General features: G+C 43.8%; 1 protein-coding gene across 3 annotated transcripts in view; it reads right to left on the reverse strand.

Annotated features, from left to right (window-relative positions):
- ATAD2B (ATPase family AAA domain containing 2B) overlaps positions 1-20,235 on the reverse strand; it is a 528,611-nt gene that overhangs the window by 480,403 nt on the left and 27,973 nt on the right. For all 3 annotated transcript variants that reach the window (XM_033936345.1, XM_033936343.1, XM_033936342.1), the window contains exons 2-3: positions 18,534-18,688; positions 10,958-11,007 (exon numbers count right to left, since the gene is read on the reverse strand). In XM_033936345.1, coding sequence (XP_033792236.1) covers positions 10,958-11,007; positions 18,534-18,688 — 205 coding nt within the window. The remainder of the gene's footprint in view (positions 1-10,957; positions 11,008-18,533; positions 18,689-20,235) is intronic.

Raw genomic sequence — 20,235 nt, forward strand, 5'->3', positions numbered from 1 at the left:
TTATGACTTGCACTATATCAACAGGATTCAAGGCAATTTACATCCAAGAAGCCATATAATCTATGGAAAAATACAAAGGCAATTAATATTTAAAATACAGTAAAACCTTGGTTTGCGAGCATAATTCGTTCCAGGAGCATGCTTGTAATCCAAAGCACTCATATCAAAACGAATTTCCCCATAGCAAATAATGGAAACTAAGACGATTTGTTCTACAACCCAAAATCTTTAATACAAAATACTATACGTACTTGTATTGCAAGACCTCGCTCGTTTAGAACAATCACTACAGCGTCAGAGAGAGAACCATTGGCTCAGCTGTGATGATGTGACTGATGTATACTGTATGTACTTGTATTGCAAGACTTTGCTCGTTTAGCACAGTCACTACACTCCCGCAACGTCAGAGAGAGAGAACAACTATCAGCTCAGTTGTGATGTGTGTATACTGTATGTACTTGTATTGCAAGACAGTGCTTGTATATCAAGTTAAAATTTAATCAAATGTTTTGCTTGTCTTGCAAAACACTTGCAAACCAAGTTACTTGCAATCCAAGGTTTAACTGTATCATCATATAATAAAAATTATACTAAATCGTACAAACAAATTTCAGTTTTTTAACAAAACTTTAGTCCTTATTTGAACAGGTAAATTATTCCAGATTGTAATAACATAAACAAAAGAAGAGTGAAACTGTTGTTTATACTAGTGTTTTTCAACCTTTTTATACCTATGGACCGGCAGAAATAAAAGAATTATTCTGTGGACTAGCGTGGGCCAGACCCTGCCCATCCCTACCCAATCCCCACACCAGACCCCGCCCCCATAATAGTACTAATTGCACCTTCCGTGCCTCATCTGGAAGCCTTCCCTCTGATGTTGCAACGTCATAGAGAAGGCTTCCGGTTCCGGCGCAGGATGCCCGTAGGAGCCACTGCCAGTGGCTTTGTGCACTGAATCAATTAGGAAGAGGGAGCTGGCTCGAAAATAACGCCACATTGATCGCACCGTGGATCGGCGGTTGAAGAACACTGTTATCCCAAGACAAGCAGGCAGCTATTCTCACATATGGGTGACATCATCAACGGAGCCCCGATGCGGATGCCTCACAAGCAGACTTGCTTGAAGAAACTCAAAGTTTCGAGTCGCCCGCACTGCGCATGCGCGAGTGCCTTTCCGCCCAGCGCAGGGCACGTCTCCTCAGTTCTCAGTTTTCTGCGGAGCCGAGAAGTCCGTCTTTGATTCTCTGCGTTTAACTTTGTTACTTTGTGCCTTCTCTGAACCGCGGTTTTTATTTTTTTCCTCACAAATCGCTGTTCTTATTTTATTTCTTTCTTGCGGCGGCTATTTTTATTTCTATGTTCCGGCCTGTCACGGGCTTCAAGAAGTGTAGCAAGTGCCAGCGTGCGATTTCTCTTATGGACCCACATCGTCGCTGCCTCAAGTGCCTTTGTCCGAAACATCATCCGAAGTCGTGCCTGCGCTGTGCTATGCTTCAGCCTCGAGCCTTCAATCGTCGTTGTATTTTGGTGGACAAGCTCTTTGAGATGGATTATTTTTCTGATCCCTCGACTTCAAAGGTGACCTCGGCTTCGACTCCTACCGAGGTTCCTCCTGCTTCCACTGCTTCCACCTCAAGCCTCATCAGACCGTCGTCGTTTGCAGCGGCTCTTTCTTCAACGACATCTGCTGTATCTTCCCCTGTTTCTTCAGGTCAGATAGCTCAGCAGACAGTTCCAGTGGTAGTGATTAAAGTGCCTAAGACTTTCAAGTCGAAGCACACTCACACTCCCTCGAGGGAACCTCCAGCCAAAGCAGGTGGTCCGGTTTCAGACGCGGATCCATCATTGCCGGCTTCTTTCCAGACCATGTTGGAGGAGCAATTCATTCAGTTCCTTACTAAAATGAGACCGAAGTTTCTACCTCTTATCCAGCCTGGGCATTCAGCAGACTCCCGCGAGGTCGAGCCGCTTCCCCTGCCTCAGTCTAAGCTAACACACTCTTTGCAGGGAGCAAAGTCTCTGCGAGTGTCTGGTCTGGCATCAAAGCACGTACAGCAAGGAGCAGAATCTTTGCAAGTGCCTCGGAAGGAATCCTCACACTATATACAAGGAGCAGAGTCTTTGGGAGTGCATCGAGGTTCTTCCACCAAGCCTCTGGAGCTTCTATCTACAGCCTACATTCTTTAATACCATCAGCTGCTTCCATCTCCGATGCGAAGTCTCCTCGATCTTCGAGATCTGCTTCCAGGCACAGTTCTCATCACAGTTCGAGGCCTTCATCGAGGCATCACTAAACTAAACTAAACTTTAGGTTTGTATACTGCACCATCTCCACAAGCATAGAGCTTGGCATGGTTTACAGGGTTAGGTTGAAAAGGAGCTACAATGAAGGGTTAAAGGAAAGGAGCTTTTTCTCCACTTCTTTTTTCTTTTTTATGTGTGTGTTTGTATTACTCCTGCTCACTTATGCTGTATGAGTGTGTGTGAAAGCCTTCTTCTAGTGTTGCAGAGGTTGTTCTTTTTTCCATATGGGGTTTTGTATGATTGGTAAGAAATGTATAAACTGACCCTTGGTCCCTAGATTATAGGTAATAATATTCCCCAATTCAGATGATAAGGACCCCGCAGATAAACTGTTGAAAAAAACAAACAGCCATGATATAATAACATCTGAAATCTTAGGAAAAAAAAGATATGAAGGACATTTGTCTAAAACACAAGAACATGTAGAAAAATTCTTTTAACAAGTGATTTAAATAAGCAACAGTTATATCATCAAATTTATTCCAAACCTGGTCTGCTAATTCCAGAAATAGAAGTACTGTATCTAGGATATTATCATTTTGTTCAGTAGATCAGGAAGTATTCTTTAGATAGAAACAGAAACATGTTGGCAGATAAATGCCAAATAGCACATCCAGTCTGTCCATTCGCAGTAACCATTATCTCTTCCTCTCTTCTAAGAGATCCCAGGTGCCTATCCCAGGCTTTCTTGAAATCAGACACAGTCTCTGTCTCCACCACCTCTACCAGAAAACATCTAAAAACTCAACTGTTCCTAAAGTTATCTAGACAACTGACCCACTCATCTTCTTTCTCCTCCATAGTGATTCCTCTGTCCTATTAATCTTTTTCTCCTCAACAACGCATTTCCGGTCCTTTAACTCTCCTCTTCCCCCCTCTTAAATTTAATCAATTTGTACCTCGCTTAATCTATTGTAAACTGCATAGAACTTAACGGTATTGCGGTATATAAACTGTTATTATTATTATTATTACCAGGAGACTGTTCTACACATCTACCACCCTTTCTGATGTACCAATAACTATTTTATTTAGAAAAAATCAGCAAGACTCTATGCTGATGGTTGGGATTGCTTTACAGCAACTCCTACAGTAGGAGACTCAAATCAGATTATGCATCAATTGGAATAATATTTTAGGATTATTTTTGCCCAACCCTATTTCTGAGGAATAATGGATTTTTTTAGCTGTTGAAATATGCAGTTTATAAATTTTAATTGCAGACTTCCAAGCTAATTTGATTAAGATAAATTTATTTTCTCCCACATGAAATCACCAGACAACAAAGATAGGAAAAATGATTCTATTTTCAGTTTAGTGATCAAAATGTGTCCGTTTTGAGAATTTATATCTGCTGTCTATATTTTGTACTATGGCTCCCTTTTACTAAACCGCAATAACAGTTTTTAGTGCAGGGAGCCTATGAGCATCGAGAGCAGCGCGAGGCATTCAGCGCAGCTCCCTGAGCTAAAAACCGCTATCGCAGTTTAGTAAAAAGGGAGGGGGTATATTTGTCTATTTTTGTATACACTTCCCCCTCCGTATTCACAGGGGTTAGGGGCAGAGCCAGTCCGCGAATATTAAAAAACTGCGAATAATATTTGGGCCGGTTTTGCCCCTAACCCCCGCTTCCCCTAGCTATTTTAAGCCCTGAAAGCCCCCCCTTAAACCTTACCTGGTGGTCTAGTGGGTTTTCGGGGCAGGGCAATCTTCCTACACTCCTGCCCCGTGCAGATTGCTCACAGGAAATGGCTGCCTTGAGCTCCTGTAGTCTCTCGAGCCATTTCCTGTGAACGATCTGCATGGGGCAGGAGCGTGGGAAGATCGCTCCTGCCTCAAAAACTCAGAAACAGAAAGCAGGTAGTACTATACATCTGACAGGGTGGACGTCAAGACTACCATTCCTGTTTACAAGAAAGAAGATTAGTAAGGTAAGAACCTAATCTCTCCCTCTTGTGCAAGGCCAACAGAACCAGATTAAGGTTCCAAGACAGAGCAAAGGCATAAGGCTCTCTTCAAAAATCTGGATACATCTGAATGGGCGTAAGGCACTCTTCAAAAATCTGGATACATCTGAATGGGACGCCAACAAGTGCTTACTGACTTACACGCTGACGAAAAATGTTCGGCTATCTGTACCTTGAGAGAGCCAACCTTAAAAGGAGTGACTCCTGAAAAAAGCACGTGTGCTTTTGCCCAAGGCACGACATTTATTCTGGCTACCATGGATCCTAGCAGTTGAAGATACTGCCAAGCTGTGGGCCGCAAATCTCGCAAATTTGCTTCACAAGGTTCGTTTGGCATGCTTCTGGGAGAAAAAATGCAAGGAAGGGGTTTTGGCAGGTGGAGGGACCTGATCCCAAACCTCAGAAATCTTTAAAAATTACTTTTAAGGAAGGTTTTGGACAAGTTCCTGGAGGAAAAGTCCATAGTCTGTTATTGAGAAAGACATGGGGGAAGCCACTGCTTGCCCTGAATCAGTAGCATGGAATATTGCAATTCCTTGAGTTTTGGCCAGGTATTAGTGATCTGGATTGGCCACCATGAGAACGGGCTACTGGGCTTGATGGACCATTGGTCTGACCCAGTAAGGCTATTCTTATGTTCTTAACTCCCCACCGATTTTCCTCATAGACTGCAATAGCCTTACTCACTGTGCTGCAGCTGCAAAGGTTTTCCTTTGATCAAAGAGGAGAGATTTTTACCTTAGACAAGCCTGGAATCCAACAGATGGCTTGTTTCTTTGGACTGAAATTGGACCCTCAAACCTCTGCCAGAGCCATGCAACATTGCGGGGAGAGGAACGTAGTCAGCCCCAAACCTGAATACTGCTGCCACAGGAACCGCTCAGTCTAAGCTCAAGCCTACTGTGGACAGAACCTAGGGTGAGTCGCTCAAGTCTACTGCGGACGAACCTGAGGCAAGATTGTGCCCAAGGGAATGGACCCTGTGCTCTGAGAACTATTGATGGTAAGTGGGCACACAGGAATCGCGCAAGGCATGTGTCTGTGGACTACAGACCTCAGCCCTGAGAGTCTGCTATCTTCTTGTAGCCAGAGATGCCCTGGAGTGACCGGGATCCTCTGCAGCATCAGAAACCTCCAACCGGATAATTTTAAAAAACCACAAAATAATGGAAGATTAGGTTCTTATCTCGTTGATCTTCTTTCTTTTATAAGACATAGGATTCTGCACTGTAGCTGTTGCTTCCCCATAGTCACAAACTTTTTGTTGCATCCCCATAGTTGCAAACTTTGCAGAAGGGTGTCACTCTAATCTTCCAACTCCTCCTCTTCAGCAGTGGAGAACACATCTCCCTTCAGTTAGTACCAAAGCAATCGAATTCCACTGTAACAGAAGAAAAGGAGGGGCACAGGGAACTACCCCAGCAACAAACCAGATTCTGTTCTGCTCTGTAACTTATGACAAAAGAATAATGATTAACAACCATTAACAATGAACAACAAATTAACCTCCTGAGTAGCTAGGAACTAACCTGCTAAGTGCATTAAGAAGAACTCCTCAAAACCCCAAAGGATAATGTAAATAGGTGCCTTCATGTTCCTGTAATTTTGTCTCTTCCTAATTTTAACAGTGATTTTGCTATTTTACAGGTGTGGGGGGGTGCTAGGGCATGCAGGGAAACCACCCAAAAATCCTTTTCCAGGACCCCCCCAAAATCATCAAACCCGTGGGTACAAAGACACTCACAGTGTTGCAATAGAAATCAATGGCAAGCCAGCTAAACACAGAGCAAGCAAGGAGATCAGTACCTCAGGAGCAGAGAAAACTGGATTTCAGGTCTTCTGACCGCCTCACCTTCCTTGTCACCTCAGACAGTGACTACCAGGACCTCTCAGGATAAATAGGGAAGACACACAATCCGGTCCCGATCGCACCTCCACAGAACTGTGTAGTCTGCGCTCTACTCATAAGCGGACGAACCCAGGGTGAGATGGCTGTCCAGGGGGCTTACTGCAGCAGCAGGGAAACCCCCCTCCCAGAAGCAGACAATATGAAATGTAAAAATCTGCGATCTCCGACCGAAGGATGTCCCCGCAGGGTGAATCCGCAGCACCAGGGCAAGACCCGCGCCAAATATAAAATTAATTGACTCAAATTTAGAAAAATAAAGCACAAGCAGAAGAGACAAGACCCTACAGCAAAAGCTGTAGGAAATGAAATTGGAAGTCAAGGGGTGAGTAACAGGAGATGACATGAGCAGGGGCTAGAATTTGGTTTTGAGTTCCCTACAGTTTAAGGCAAGAACATGTGCTAATGCAGTATCACACTTTAGGAAATCTAGTCCTTACTTTGTACCTGAGGCAATGGCAGATTAAGGGCTCATTTCAAAACAGAAAAACATCTCTCCTTATATACCTTCCCAAGAACTCCTTTCCTCATATAAGTTGCTTTTATCTGTACCTTTCTCCTCCTCTGCAAATTCCAGGACTTCATTCCTTTCAGCTCACTGCCCCATATGCCTAGAATAAACTACCCAAGTCTGTCCACAACACCCCTTCCCTTGTTCAAAAGTAGGCTGAAAACCTACCTTTTTGAGACAACCTTCAACTGATAACCATATTCTCCTCTGCTCACCACCCTAGCCAGCAGTTTAACCATCCTCTCTAACTGTAACCCCCTACCCTGGCATCCTGTCTTGATTGTTTAGATTGTAAGCACACTCAAGGAGGGACTATCTCCTTTGTGACTCTATACAGAGCACCATACATCTGGTAGTTCTCTAGAAATAATCGATAGTAGTAGTATTAGTAGTAATATCCCAATGTATAGTAGTAGTAGTACCGTATTTTCACGTAGATAACGCGCACCCGTGTAAAACGCGCACATGGGTATAGCGCGCAGAAAACACAAATTTATGTACAGAAAATTTTATATACCGCGCACACCCGTATACCGCGCATGCTGCCCGACTCTCCAGTCGCCGCCCGACTCTCCTTTCGCCCGCCCCGACTCTCCTCTGGCCACCCCGACTCTCCTTTCGCCCACCCCGACTCTCCTCTCCCCCTTGAAGTCCTGTCCCCACCCTGAAAGCCTGATGCCCCCCCCCCGACGTCCGATTCACCCCCTCGCACTCCCACCCGCACCCCCACCCCGAAGGACCGCTCGCACCCCCACAGCCAACCCGACCATGTGCCCAAGGCCCCGCCCCCAGGAGGGACCTAAGGCTCCCGGGCCTATTCTGATTGGCCCAGGCGCCTTAGGCCCCACCAGTAGGCGGAGCTTTGGGACGGATGGGCCAATCCGGCCTCATTCCGTCGTTGGCTGCCTGCCGGACAGGCGGGTTTGGCTCCCATCTGTCCGGCCAACTACACAAAGGTACGGGGGGTGGGGGTGTCGTGGGGGTCGGCCAGGGGGGTCGCGGGTCGGCTGGGGGGGCGGTCGGAGGTTCTTCGGGGGGGGCGGTCGTTGGGGGGAGGGGGGTTTGCGTCGAGGGCAGGAGGGCCTGGGATCCCTCCTGCCCGTAATGTAGTGCGGGGTGGGGGTCGCCGTGGCCAGGAGGGTTTGGGCTCCCTCCTGGCCCGATATTGTCGGGGAGTCGGCGGGGCAAGAGGGCTTGGGCTCCCTTTTGCCCCGATCATGTCGGGGGGGGGCAAGAGGGCTTGAGCTCCCTCTTGCCCCGATTGTGTCGGGGGTGCCGCGGTTGGCTGGGGCAAGAGGGCTTGAGCTCCCTCTTGCCCCGATCATGTCGGGGAGTCGGCGGGGCAAGAGGGCTTGACGTTAGAGAAAGGGTGAACCGCCGGAAGAGGAAGCAGCACAGGCGCAGGGCTCACAGAAGGGCCGGGACCGCCAAGAGGAAGCAGCAGGACACCGGTAGGAGCTTCTACATGATGGGGGGAGGGGGTCGGGAGGCTGTGGGGGTGCGAGCGGTCCTTCAGGGTGGGGGTGCGGGTGGGAGTGCGTGCGAGCGGTCCTTCGGGGTGGGGGTGCGTGCGAGCGGTCCTTCGGGGTAGGGGTGTGAGCGGTCCTGCGGGGGGGGGGGGGGGAACTATGTAAAAAAAATTTGTACAACGTGCTCACGCATATAACGCGCAAGGTTATACACAGTTTGTAAAAACCATGTATAACGCGCGCGTTATATGCGAGAAAATACGGTAATATCCCAATGTAGCCAAATCCACACAATTTCAGAGGAAATTTCTTCATTTGAAGGCCAGAGTACTTGCGGTGGGAACTAGTTTCTTTTGAAATTCCCCTACAGCAGTGTCTCAAACGGGTGGCCCGGGGGCCACATGCGGCCCTCCAGGTACAGTTTTGAGGCCCTTGGTATGTTTATCATAATCACAAAAGTAAAATAAAACAGTTTCTTGATCATATGGCTCTTTAGCTATAAATTACAATATTATTAAGACTTGGCCAAAAGGAAAGATTAATAAACTATAAAGAGTTTTACCTCATGCAAAATTGTCATTTCTTTAACAAGACATTAACAATTTTTTCTGAGGCCCTCCAAGTACCTAGAAATCCATAATGTGGCCATGCAAAGAGTTTGAGTTTGAGACCACTGCCCTACAGTGTCTGGTCAAATTTAAAATGTTATATTCTTTATAATATAAAACAACTTGAGCTATAACAATAAGGAAGCTTCACATTAAAAAAAAAAAAAAAAAAAAAAGATTTTGTAATAAATTGTAGTTTAAGAGATTTACTGATAAACATCAGTCTTGATAAATAACCAGGTTATTGTAGATCTTATATCTTAATTGTTTAATATTGTTTCTTTTGTTTTCCCCTCTCATTAATGTGGGCTTATTTCATATGCCCACATAAAGTGTTGATTCCAAAATATCTTTCTCTGTACAGTTTTTACATCAGAAAAATAAAATATTTTAATGTAATACTATAACAAGCATCCTATATAATAAAACCCTAGCTGCGCATGCGCACTCCTACCTGCGTGTTCCGTTTTCCCTGATCCGTGAGATGTAAGTCTGTGGCGGCAGGAGTGCGCATGCACAAGTCTCCAGCCTTACAGCACCTAACTACACGCGGCAGGACTGGCCGCCAGCGCTGGACTCCCTGCTCTCTCGCGGCAAAAAAACAGTAAGTTTTTCACGGTCTGACCCTCCCATCCTTTCCTGATGTCTGACCGGCCCCCCCTTCCCTTCCCACGGTCCAGACTCCAAACCTGTCTGCAGCACTCTACACACACTGCTTCGGGGCCTTCTACTGCCCTGATTTGCTCTGCCGCATCTCTGATGATATCATCAGGGATGTGCCAGAGTAAATCAGGACAGTAGAAGGCCATGAAGCAGTGTGTGTAGAGTGCTGTAGACGCTACTAGAATCGGCAGGTTTGTCGGGACCGCGGGCAGGGAAGGAGGGGAGGTGGAAAGGGACTAAGGGAGCCGGACAGACTTCTAGCACCCGTTAATGTAACGGGCTAAAATACTAGTACAGTATAATAACATACTTGTGACCAAACAAGTTGTAGTACAACAGTCCAAACTCCCATCCTTTTATATGAAAAAATAAAGCTAGAGAAGTTCAAATGTAACTTATTCAAAGTGTTCATGGACAGGAAAAATTTAGCCACACTCAACATTTTGGATTCACTACTTTAGTTACCTTTCCCCCAGATATATTCATGTGGAGAGGCATAATCAAAAAAAACGTTTTAAGTCCCCTTTTGGCCTAAGGCCTTAAACGTTGAAAGTAGAAGCAGGGAAAATGTCCATTATTTTAAAAAAAACATCCAAAAGGAGGTTTTTTTTGATAATGGCCTGCCTCTACGTTCAGCTGTTTAAACGCCCAGGCCACCACTACATCTACATTAACACCATATAATCAACCTAAAAAAAGCCTAACTCCCAAACGCCCAAAACAAGAGCTTTTAGGCGAAGGAGAAGCCAGTCCTTTGCCTAAAAGCTGGATTCTGTAACCGGTGTCTGTCAAAAACAACACTGGTTACAGAATCTCCTTCCCCCCCCCCTACAACGATCCGGGCAGGAGGGAGCCCAAGCCCTCCTGCCTGATGGCACCCTCACCCCCCCACCGGCCGATTCCGATGGGGCCAGGAGGGAGCCCAAGCCCTCTTGGCCCAGCAGCACCGTGACCCCCCATCCGCCCGACACGACTGGGGCCAGGAGGGAGCCCAAACCCTCCTGGCCCGGTGACACCCCCTACCCCCACTAAAATACGAACCCCCCCCCCGACCCCAAATCCCCCACCTTTAAATCGTTGGTCAGACGGATGGGTGCCGACGCCTGGGCTAACCGGAATAGGCCCAGTAGGCTTAGGACCCTCCTGTGGGCAATAGGCAGGTTGCTGGGGCCGCTGAGCTGCAGCGATCAGCTCAGCGGTCCCTTTTTCAGCACTTATACCTGTTTTGACTTGGTCTAAGTTAAAACGTATAAGTGCCGACTAGGCAACCTGTCAAAATCTTTGGTTATACCTGTTGTACGCCTAGGTCGGCCCACCTCCCGCCCTTTCCCCACCTCTAAAAACGCTTCTTTTCTCTCTGTGCGTTTAGAAGCAGGGGAAAGGCCTAAGCTGGTTTTAGATACGTCTAAAACAAGCTCTGATTATGGGTCCAAGTACCCATTTAGGCCACTTTTTAGACTTTTTTTTTTTTTTAATTTATGAACCCCATACTGTATAAGTAATAGACATAAACTCAATATACTTACATAAACTAGCATGTCCATTTGGCAATGATGTTCCAGATTGAGGATTTAGCCTAAAAAATAAATATTAGCTTTCAAAAATACAACTCCTAGCAACTCATTTAATTGTAAACAAATTATTGAATAGCAATCAGTTGAACTGCTACATTTGTAGCTTGAGTTCTAAGATATTATGGCATACTGATGGGGAGGGGTGGGGAGTACCATTGGGGGGGAGGGTTTTGGGAAGGTTCTGGAACTTAGACACGGACAAGGTAAGGGGGATTCAGTGGGGGGAGGGATGGTGTGGCATTTTCAGGGCTCATAAGAGTCCAGGGCCTCGAAGTGCCTTTCTGCTCTCCTTACCCTCGCTCGCCTGCAGTAGAGTGGGCTGGGGGGGGGGGGGGGGAGTTTGGTTGATGTTCCTTTTCTTTTGTCCATGATTGTTATACTATTATATATGATGCATATTTGTTTGTACTGAGCACCTTGGGGTGCCTTAGCATTGTATTTGTTGTTGTTTGCATCAATAAAAAATTGTTTGAACCTAAGATATTATGGCAACTGTGATACCCTTTAATAAACCATATAGTCCATAAATTGGCCGATTAGGTTCTTACCTTGTTCTTTCAGTTATAAGACACAGAATTCTGTACAGAAGCTGTTCCTTTAGCTTAATTGCAAACTTTGCAGAAGGGTGTCACTCAAAGCTTTCAACTCCTCCCTTTTAGCACAATAGAACAGCTCCCACTTCAGTTAGTACCAAAGCAATCGAACTCCACTGAAACAGAAGAAAAGAGAAAGAGGGGCAAGAGGACAAACCATATTCTGTTCTGCTCTGTAACTTATGACAAAAGAACAATGATTAACAATGAACAATTAATGAAGCATACAAGTAGCTAGGAACCAACTAAGTGCAACTAGGAAAACCCATAAAATCCCAAAGGGTAAAGGGAACAGGTGTCTTCAGGCACCTGTATTTTATTACTTCTGAATGTTAAGGACAGGAGAAGAAGTCCAGTGACAGACATTGGCTATGTCTGAGGCAGAAATCAGGAAAAGCGAAAATCTGCATAGGGTAGGACGAATAGAGTCCTATGTCTTAGAAAGAACATTAACAAGGTAAGAACCTAATCTTCCATTCTGATTCAAAGACATAGGATTATGCACTGAAGCTGACGTACCAAAGCAGTGCCAGACATCTAGGGAGGGACAGATGAACCTGCCGCAGTACTGAAGACCCAAAAGTGGCATCTTCTCGAGCCACCACATCCACTATGTAGAACCTCGTCAAAGTGTGGAGAATAGACCAGGTAGATGCTCTTCAGATTTCATCAGGCACGACAGCCCGGGACTCCACCCAGGAATCAACTATGCTTCTAGTTGAATGTGCAGCAACCAAGATAAGGGGCTGTTTACCGCAGGCAATGTAGAAAAAGAATAAGTTGCATACAAATCCAAACGGTAAACGAAGCCTTGGAAGCAAGAGGGAAGGAAATGAAAGAAAGGAACAGGCCGCAAACTCAAGTGTATGTAGACGAACGCAAGGAATTGGAAGCTATGGCACAAAAAGATTAGCTTAACATCATTGGCATCACGGAAACATGGTGGAACGAGGAAAACATCTGGGACACTGTGCTACTGTGCTACAAGCTATACCGCAGAGACAGAGTAGGTCAAAAAGGTGGGGGTATTGCCCTATACATCAAAGGAGGAATTGAGTCTACCAGAGAGAACACACCAGGAACTAAAAATAAGGTAGAGTCTCTATGGGCCAAAATTCCAGGAACAAATGGAACGGAAACGAAGATCAGCATCTACTACCAACCCCCAGGGCAGTCTGAAGAAACTGATGGAGAAATAACAAGATTAAATCCAACTGCCAAGGGAGGCAACGCAGTTATCATGGGCAACTTCAATTATCCGGGGATAGACTGGAACCTAGGCACCTCCGGCTGCAGTAGGGAGACCAAGTTCTGTAGGCGATTGCTTCCTAGAACAACTTGTCAAGGAAAATAAGAGGAAATGCAATTCTGGACTTAATTCTAAAGGGACTACGAGGACCGATGCAAGGTGTAGAAGTAGAAGGGATGCTGGGAAGCAATGATCACAATATGATCCACTTCAACCTGGACACAGGGGCAAAACATCGATCCAGAACGATGGCCACGACACTGAACTTCAAAGAAGGGAATTACGAAGGGATGAAACTCATGGTGGGGAAGAAGATTAAGAAGAGGATAAGCACTGTAAAAACACAAGAGCAAGTATGATCCCTTTTTAAGGACACAGTCACCAAGGCGCAAAATCTCTATATACCGTGTAACCAAAAAAGGGATCCAAGAGGAAAAGAACAAGGAACCGGTGTGGCTCACTGTAGAGGTTAAGGAAGCAATCGGAGACAAGAAGACTTCGTTTAAGGAATGGAAAAGGTCAAAAAGGACAAAAACTGGAAAAAGCACAAACAACATCAATGCAGATGCCATAAGGCGGTAAGAGGGGCCAAAAAAGACTACGAGGAAAAAATAGCAAAGGAGGCAAAAAACTTCAAGCCGTTCTTTCGATATATTAAGGGGAAACGACCTGCGAAGGAAGCGGTGGGGCCACTGGATGACCATGGAATAAAGGGAGTGCTAAAAGAGGATAAAGCCATCGCTGACAAACTGAACACATTTTTTGTGTCTGTATTTACCGAAGAGGATATACACAACATAATCTAATCTAATCTTTAACCTTATATACCGGGTCATACCCAGAGGGACTTGAACCGGTTAACAAAACGTAATCTTAGGAACATTGATGAACAACAATAGAAAAGGAAGAGTCAGTGAATGTCAAAATACAGTTGTTGACTAGGGAGTTCTATCAGTTATCAGTAAGATATTTTGTAAACAGATACGCTTTCAAGGTTTTTCTAAAGCAGGTCAGCAAAGAAAGAGTTCTAATAACTGAAGGAAGATCATTCCAGATTTTCACCATAGTAAATGCTAAAGAACGTGAAAGCCTACCTAAAGTTTGAATTCCTTTAATGCACAGGTGTCAAAGTCGGTCCTCGAGGGCCAGAATCCAGTTGGGTTTTCAGGATTTCCCCAATGAATCTGCATGAGATCTATTTGCATGCACTGCTTTCAATGCATATTCATTGGGGAAATCCAGAAAACCCGACTGGATTCCGACCCTCGAGGAGGGACTTTGACACCCCTGCTTTAATGGAAGGGAATATTAATTTAAATTTATGTATATTCCTCGTAGACTGAAGATGATAAGAATTAAAAGAAAGAGGAAATAGTGGGGGAAAAAATCCATATAAACTCTTAAAAATCACATTCGCACATTTAAACTGAACCCTCCAATATATCAGAAGCCAGTGCAATGCCCTCAACAATGGAGTAATATGATCATATTTATTTTTACCATAAATTATTTTGGCAGCCATGTTCTGAATAAGTTGTAATCTCTTCAAGTTACATTTACTTAAACTGATGTAAAGGGAATTGGCATAGTCCAGATAAGCCAATATTATAGCCTGAACCAATATAGTAAAATGATGTTGATGGAAAAGACAGCGAACTTTCCTTAGCATCCGTAAACTAAAAAAAACATTTTTTAGATATGTTATTAATTTGGTTTGTCATAGAAAGAGTGGAACCTAAAACAACTCCCAGGATTCTAGATGAATATTCAATCTTTAAAGAATCACCCAAACTTAATCTTATGGAAGGAGGTAGATTGTGTGTAATAGGACCAAACCATAACATTTTGGTTTTAGTGGCATTTAACTTCATACACACAAAGGAGGTTCAGTCTTGAAGTCTTGAAATACTGTTAAATTCGACAATGATAGATCCACTTCAAGTAGGATAAAAATATCGTCCGTGTACGTAAAAATTGATTCCGAGATAAATAATTTCAAATATTTCAGTGTCGTCTTATATATATTAAATAATATGGGTGACAATGGAGAGCCCTGGGGAACTCCGCAAACAGGACACCAAGGTGTAGAAAATGTATTCTCAGTGTGATCTTGATACAATCGTAATTTCAAAAAACCACTGAACCAGTTCAAGACTCCTTGATCTAATCCAATATCAATCACAAGTTGTATAAGAATATCATGATCCACGACATCAAAAGCTGCCGAAAGATCAAACTGCAGCAAGACAGCACAACGGCCATGGACCAAAAAATGTTGAACCTTCGCAACCAATGAAATGAGAAGGGTTTCGGTACTATAATTTGGGTGAAATCCATATTGAAATGGAAGTAGTATAGAAAATTAATCCAGATATTCTGATAATTGTCTTGAGACAATAGATTCTAAAATCTTTGTTAACAACGGTATGTTTGCAACAGGACGATAATTAAGAGCTACTGTTGGATCTAATTCAGAATTTTTTAACAATGGGTCGAGTATAATTTGTCCCATATACCACTAGTAAGGACGTAGTTAACCAACACTGTAAACCAGGTAATAGCATATGAAGGGATATTACAGAAAATGTATGTTCTTTTTTTTGTGTAATGAAACTCAGACTTCTTTTTGAAACACTATAAGATCCTGGCTTAATTTCCGCTGGCATTCCAACAGCGCTAAACAATACATTTGTGGTCCGGGTGAAGCCTTGCACAGCTAGCATGTGCCTGCCCAGCCACAAGTAAGTGGTGTTAGAAATAGGATAGAGCGCCAACCACAGGCTGGTGGAAGAATAACAACAGGATTTTTTTTAAGAATTTGATTTTTTTTTTTTTTTTTTTTTGCTTTGTCCCTTTTTTGTGTGTGGAAATGCTGAAAGGGGTACATGAACTGAGTTCTTTTGATGCTGCTTGAACTGAGCAGAGCTTGTGGACCAAAGGTCTGTGCTTGAAAATTTGTTTGGAGTTTTTGGATTGCTTTAAAGAGAGACTGGGCATAGTTGGAGCTTGACAATATCTTGAGTGATTTTTTTTTTTTTTTTTCTAAGTGATGTGCAAACTGTGAGTAACACGCTTGTTGGATTACAATATTGAGAAATAAATTAGAGGAAGTCCAGTTGATTGGAAAACCTGGAAGGCATGGTTCGAGACCCCAGAGGCGAGTGTGGAGCACGCAGAAGTGAACCCAGTGTGGAAAGAGTGGCTGAGAGTGATCATGGTACCAGAGCAGAGGTGTTCCTAAGGTCAAGGATGATCAAGTGGCTGGGGAAACCCTAGATCCCAAGGCCAAGACACATCAGACCCCGAGGTAAAGGGAGGACTAGTGTGGACACACTGAGTAAGGGGAGCAGGCCTGAGGGGTGAGATATATTGATGAAAGAGTTACACTTCTATTTTTTTTTCTGTTTTCCTTCCAGATGGAGGCATCTAAACTCATGGCCAGACTGGAGGCAGAGAGGCACCAGTTGAAAGATGTTCCAGGAATTGCTAATGGCACAGTTGGACTTATGGAAAGTAGATCAAGCACAGCAGTCTCATCATGCTGAATTATTACAGCAGCTGAGAGACCAAGTCCAGGCGATAAACAACATGAGGCATTCCACTAGTCACCTTTCCCTCCTCCGAGCGAATTCCATTAACCACCACCCTCTGGCGTCTGTCTGTCAACCAGCTTTTAATCCAGTTCATGACTTTGGGCCTTAACTTCAGCCCACAGAGTTTAAGAGCCTCCTATGAGTAACCGTGTCAAAGGCTTTGCTGAAATCTAAGTACGTCCTTGATCCAATTCTCTGGTCACACAGTCAAAGAATTCAATCAGATTCGTTTGGCACGATTTACTTTTAGTAAATTAATGTTGCCTTGGATCTTGTAATCCATTAGATTTTAAGAATTTCACTATCCTTTCCTTCAGCAACGTTTCCATTATTTTTCCAATAACCGAAGTGAGGTTTACCAGTCTGTAATTTCCCGCTTCATCTCTGCAACCACCTTTGTGAAGAGATACCACATCCACTCTTCTCCAGTCCCGCAGAACCTCTCCAGTTTCTAAAGATCTACTGAACAAATATTTAAGAGGACCCGCCAGAACCTCATGGAGCTCCCTCAATATCTTGGTATGGATCCTGTCCAATCCCATAGCTTTGTCCACCTTCAATTTTTCAAGTTGTTCATAAACACTTTCTTCCATGAACAGTGCAGTATCCATTCTATTCTCAGGTGTAACTCTGTTGACCAATCGTGGTCCTTCTCCATGTTTTTCTTCTGTGAACAACGAACAGAAGTATTTGTTTAGCACAATTTGCTTTTTCCTCATCACTCTCCACATAGCAATTCGTACCTTCTTTCAGTCTCATAATTCCATTTTTTTGTTTTCCTCTTTTCAGTAACATACCTGAAAAATGTTTTGTCTCCCTTTCTTATATTTATAGCCATTTGCTCTTCTGTCAGACATATATCTCTCTTGACTTCTTTCAGTTTCATGTGATATTCCTTTCTGTACTCCTCTTCTTGAGTTTTCTTATATTTCACACATGCCAATTCTTTTGCCTTTATTTTTTCTGCCACTCGTTTTGGGAACCATATCGGTTTCCTTTTTCTCTTATTTTTATTTATTTTCTACACATAAAGACAATAGCTCTTTTTATTACACCTTTCAACTTGGACTACTGTTTTTCCACTTCCCTAATGTTTTCCCATCCAATCAGCTCTTTCTTCAGCTTTTTACACTTATTTAGGCATCATACATATTACTATTAAACAACATTGATGTTATTGGCATTTTAGTGTAATTACCTAGCGATTTTTGTACATTAAAAATATTTGAGCTAAACACAGTAAAACAACATCAAAAAAGTGATATAATTAACAATGTGTCAGAATTTAGCAGGCACTGTGAACGCTCAAAGTGTCCACCCCGGTTTTAACCCAGGCCTTCAGCCCTGTCAATTGATCCCTATGGAAGGCTGTTCCACCTCATCTGCAGTGCTTCCTTGAATTTGGCGACTGAAGCTTTGGGTGGCACTTCTGATATAGGCCTCCAACATTGCTCCCCAGACAAAAGTCCATGTCACTGTGATGTCATTAGATGTAAGCTGGTACTTTTTTTTTCATAATGGTAGTTTAACAGTACACACATTTTTGAATGCACAAAAATTGCTAGGTGGTCACACTAAAAAGTCAAACTTTGCCACAGGGGAGGGGGGAGTGCGAAGGGTTCTTTTGGGTTTGGAGGAGGGGATATTGAGGGGGAAGTTCATTGGAGGGCTTATGATAAATTATAAACACTGTTCATAAGTTGTTTGTATTGTTCGGGTATTGGTGGAGATTATGCTATATGCATTGCTTTGTTGTACCTTTTTTTTGTTGTACTTGACTGTATTTGAAATATAGAATTAAAAAAAAAAAAAAGATAACCTCATTCCACTCAGCACAGCAAATAAAGCTGTAAAATTCCAAGTGGTTGCTGAGAAAACAGCAAAATCTTCTAGGGAGTTAGTCATTTTTTTTTTTTGCCACACCTTGTAAAAGTTGTGGTTCCCAAATAGGACTTCATTGGATGACATCACCCATCAATATGGAGATTATCATCCTGCTTGTTCTCAGAGAATGCATGTAATACAACTGTGCAGAACGCAGACCTGCATATGCTTTTGTGGACATTTGTGGACAAAGAATGAATAAGCCTTACCTAGACCGCCTAGTAGAAATGCTCCAGTCCTCTCGCAGCCCAGAATGGCGAGATTTTGAACTGTCATTGCAAACAGGCTCACCATGTTTGCAGGTGCGTTTGGCTTGCGGAGTCAAAGGACTATCACTTAAACTAGCATCACTGCACGTATCTTTCTGAAAAGAAAAAGAAAATTCATTAAACAGCAGGCCAATATATACAATGCATTTCAAAAAAAGAGCATGTTAAAATCTAACAGTCAGGCTAAATCATGGGTAAGGCTACAGGGGTCAGTGTTGGGACCACAGCTGTTCAATATATTCATAAACGACCTGGAAACAGGGACAAAGTGCGAAGTTATAAAATTTGCGGATGACACAAAACTCTCCAGTAGAGTCAGAACTGTTGAGGATTGTAAAGAATTACAAGGAGACCTGAACAGACTGAGTGAGCGGGCAAAGAGATGGCAGATGAGCTTCAATGTAGAAAAATGTAAGGTCTTGCATGTGGGGAAGGGGAACCCAATATACAGCTATACAATGGGAGGGAGGGTACTGGGGGAAGGCAGCCTAGAAAAAGACTTGGGGGTATTGGCGGATAGAACAATGAAGCCAGCGGCGCAATATGCAGCAGCCTCAAAGAAAGCGAACAGAATGTTGGGCATAATCAAAAAGGGTATCACTACCAAAACTAAGGAGGTTATTCTACCATTGTATCGAGCGATGGTTCGCCAACATCTGGAGTGCTGTGTCCAGTACTGGTCGCCGTACCTCAAGAAGGATATGGCGATTCTCGAGAGGGTCCAGAGAAGAGCGACAAGGATGATAAAGGGCATGGAAAACCTTTCGTATGCTGAAAGGTTGGAGAATCTGGGGCTCTTTACCCTGGAGAAACGGAGACTTAGAGGGGACAGATAGAGACTTATAAAATCATGAAAGGCATAGAGAAGGTGGAGAAGAACAGATTCTTCAGGCTAACCGGGCCAACAAAAACAAGAGGGCATTCAGAAAAATTGAAAGCAGACAGATTCAAAACGAACGCTAGGAAGTTCTTCTTCACTCAGAGGATAGTGGACACCTGGAATGCGCTCCCAGAGGAGGTGATAGGGCAGAGTACAATATTGGACTTCAAAAAAGGATTGGATGACTTCCTGAAGGAGAAGGGGATTGAAGGGTATAGGTACAGGTACTAAATGAATAGGGGATGAATAATTTAGGTAAGGACCAATTACAGGTCACGGACCTGGGGTGCCGCCGCGGGAGCAGACTGCTGGGCGCGATGGACCCCTGGTCTGACCCGGCAGAGGCAACGCTTATGTGCTTATCTGGGGAAAATGACTCATTAGTACTGGAATTGTGAGAGATGTGAACATACTATATAGTAACACAGAAAATGACAACAGATAAAGACCTATACGGTCTATACAGTCTGCCCAATAGTCGCACACATTACAAATTCATGATTAAATTGTCTTTTTTTCGTTGACATTTCTGAGCCATAGACTGTAAAGTCTGCCCAGTAGTGTCCATAGGTTCCAACTACTGGAATTGTCATCAAAGCTCACTCCAGGCTATCTAAACCATCTTGTCATTTGCAGGATACAGACCGTAAAAGTCTGCCCAGCACTATTCCCATGTTCCAAATTACTGGAGTTTATGTTGAAGCCCTCCCAAGCCCATCTTAAACCGAACTGCCAAATATGGGACACAGACTTTAGTTCTTC

Source organism: Geotrypetes seraphini, chromosome 3, assembly GCF_902459505.1.
Source record: "Geotrypetes seraphini chromosome 3, aGeoSer1.1, whole genome shotgun sequence".
Lineage (NCBI taxonomy): Eukaryota > Metazoa > Chordata > Amphibia > Gymnophiona > Dermophiidae > Geotrypetes > Geotrypetes seraphini.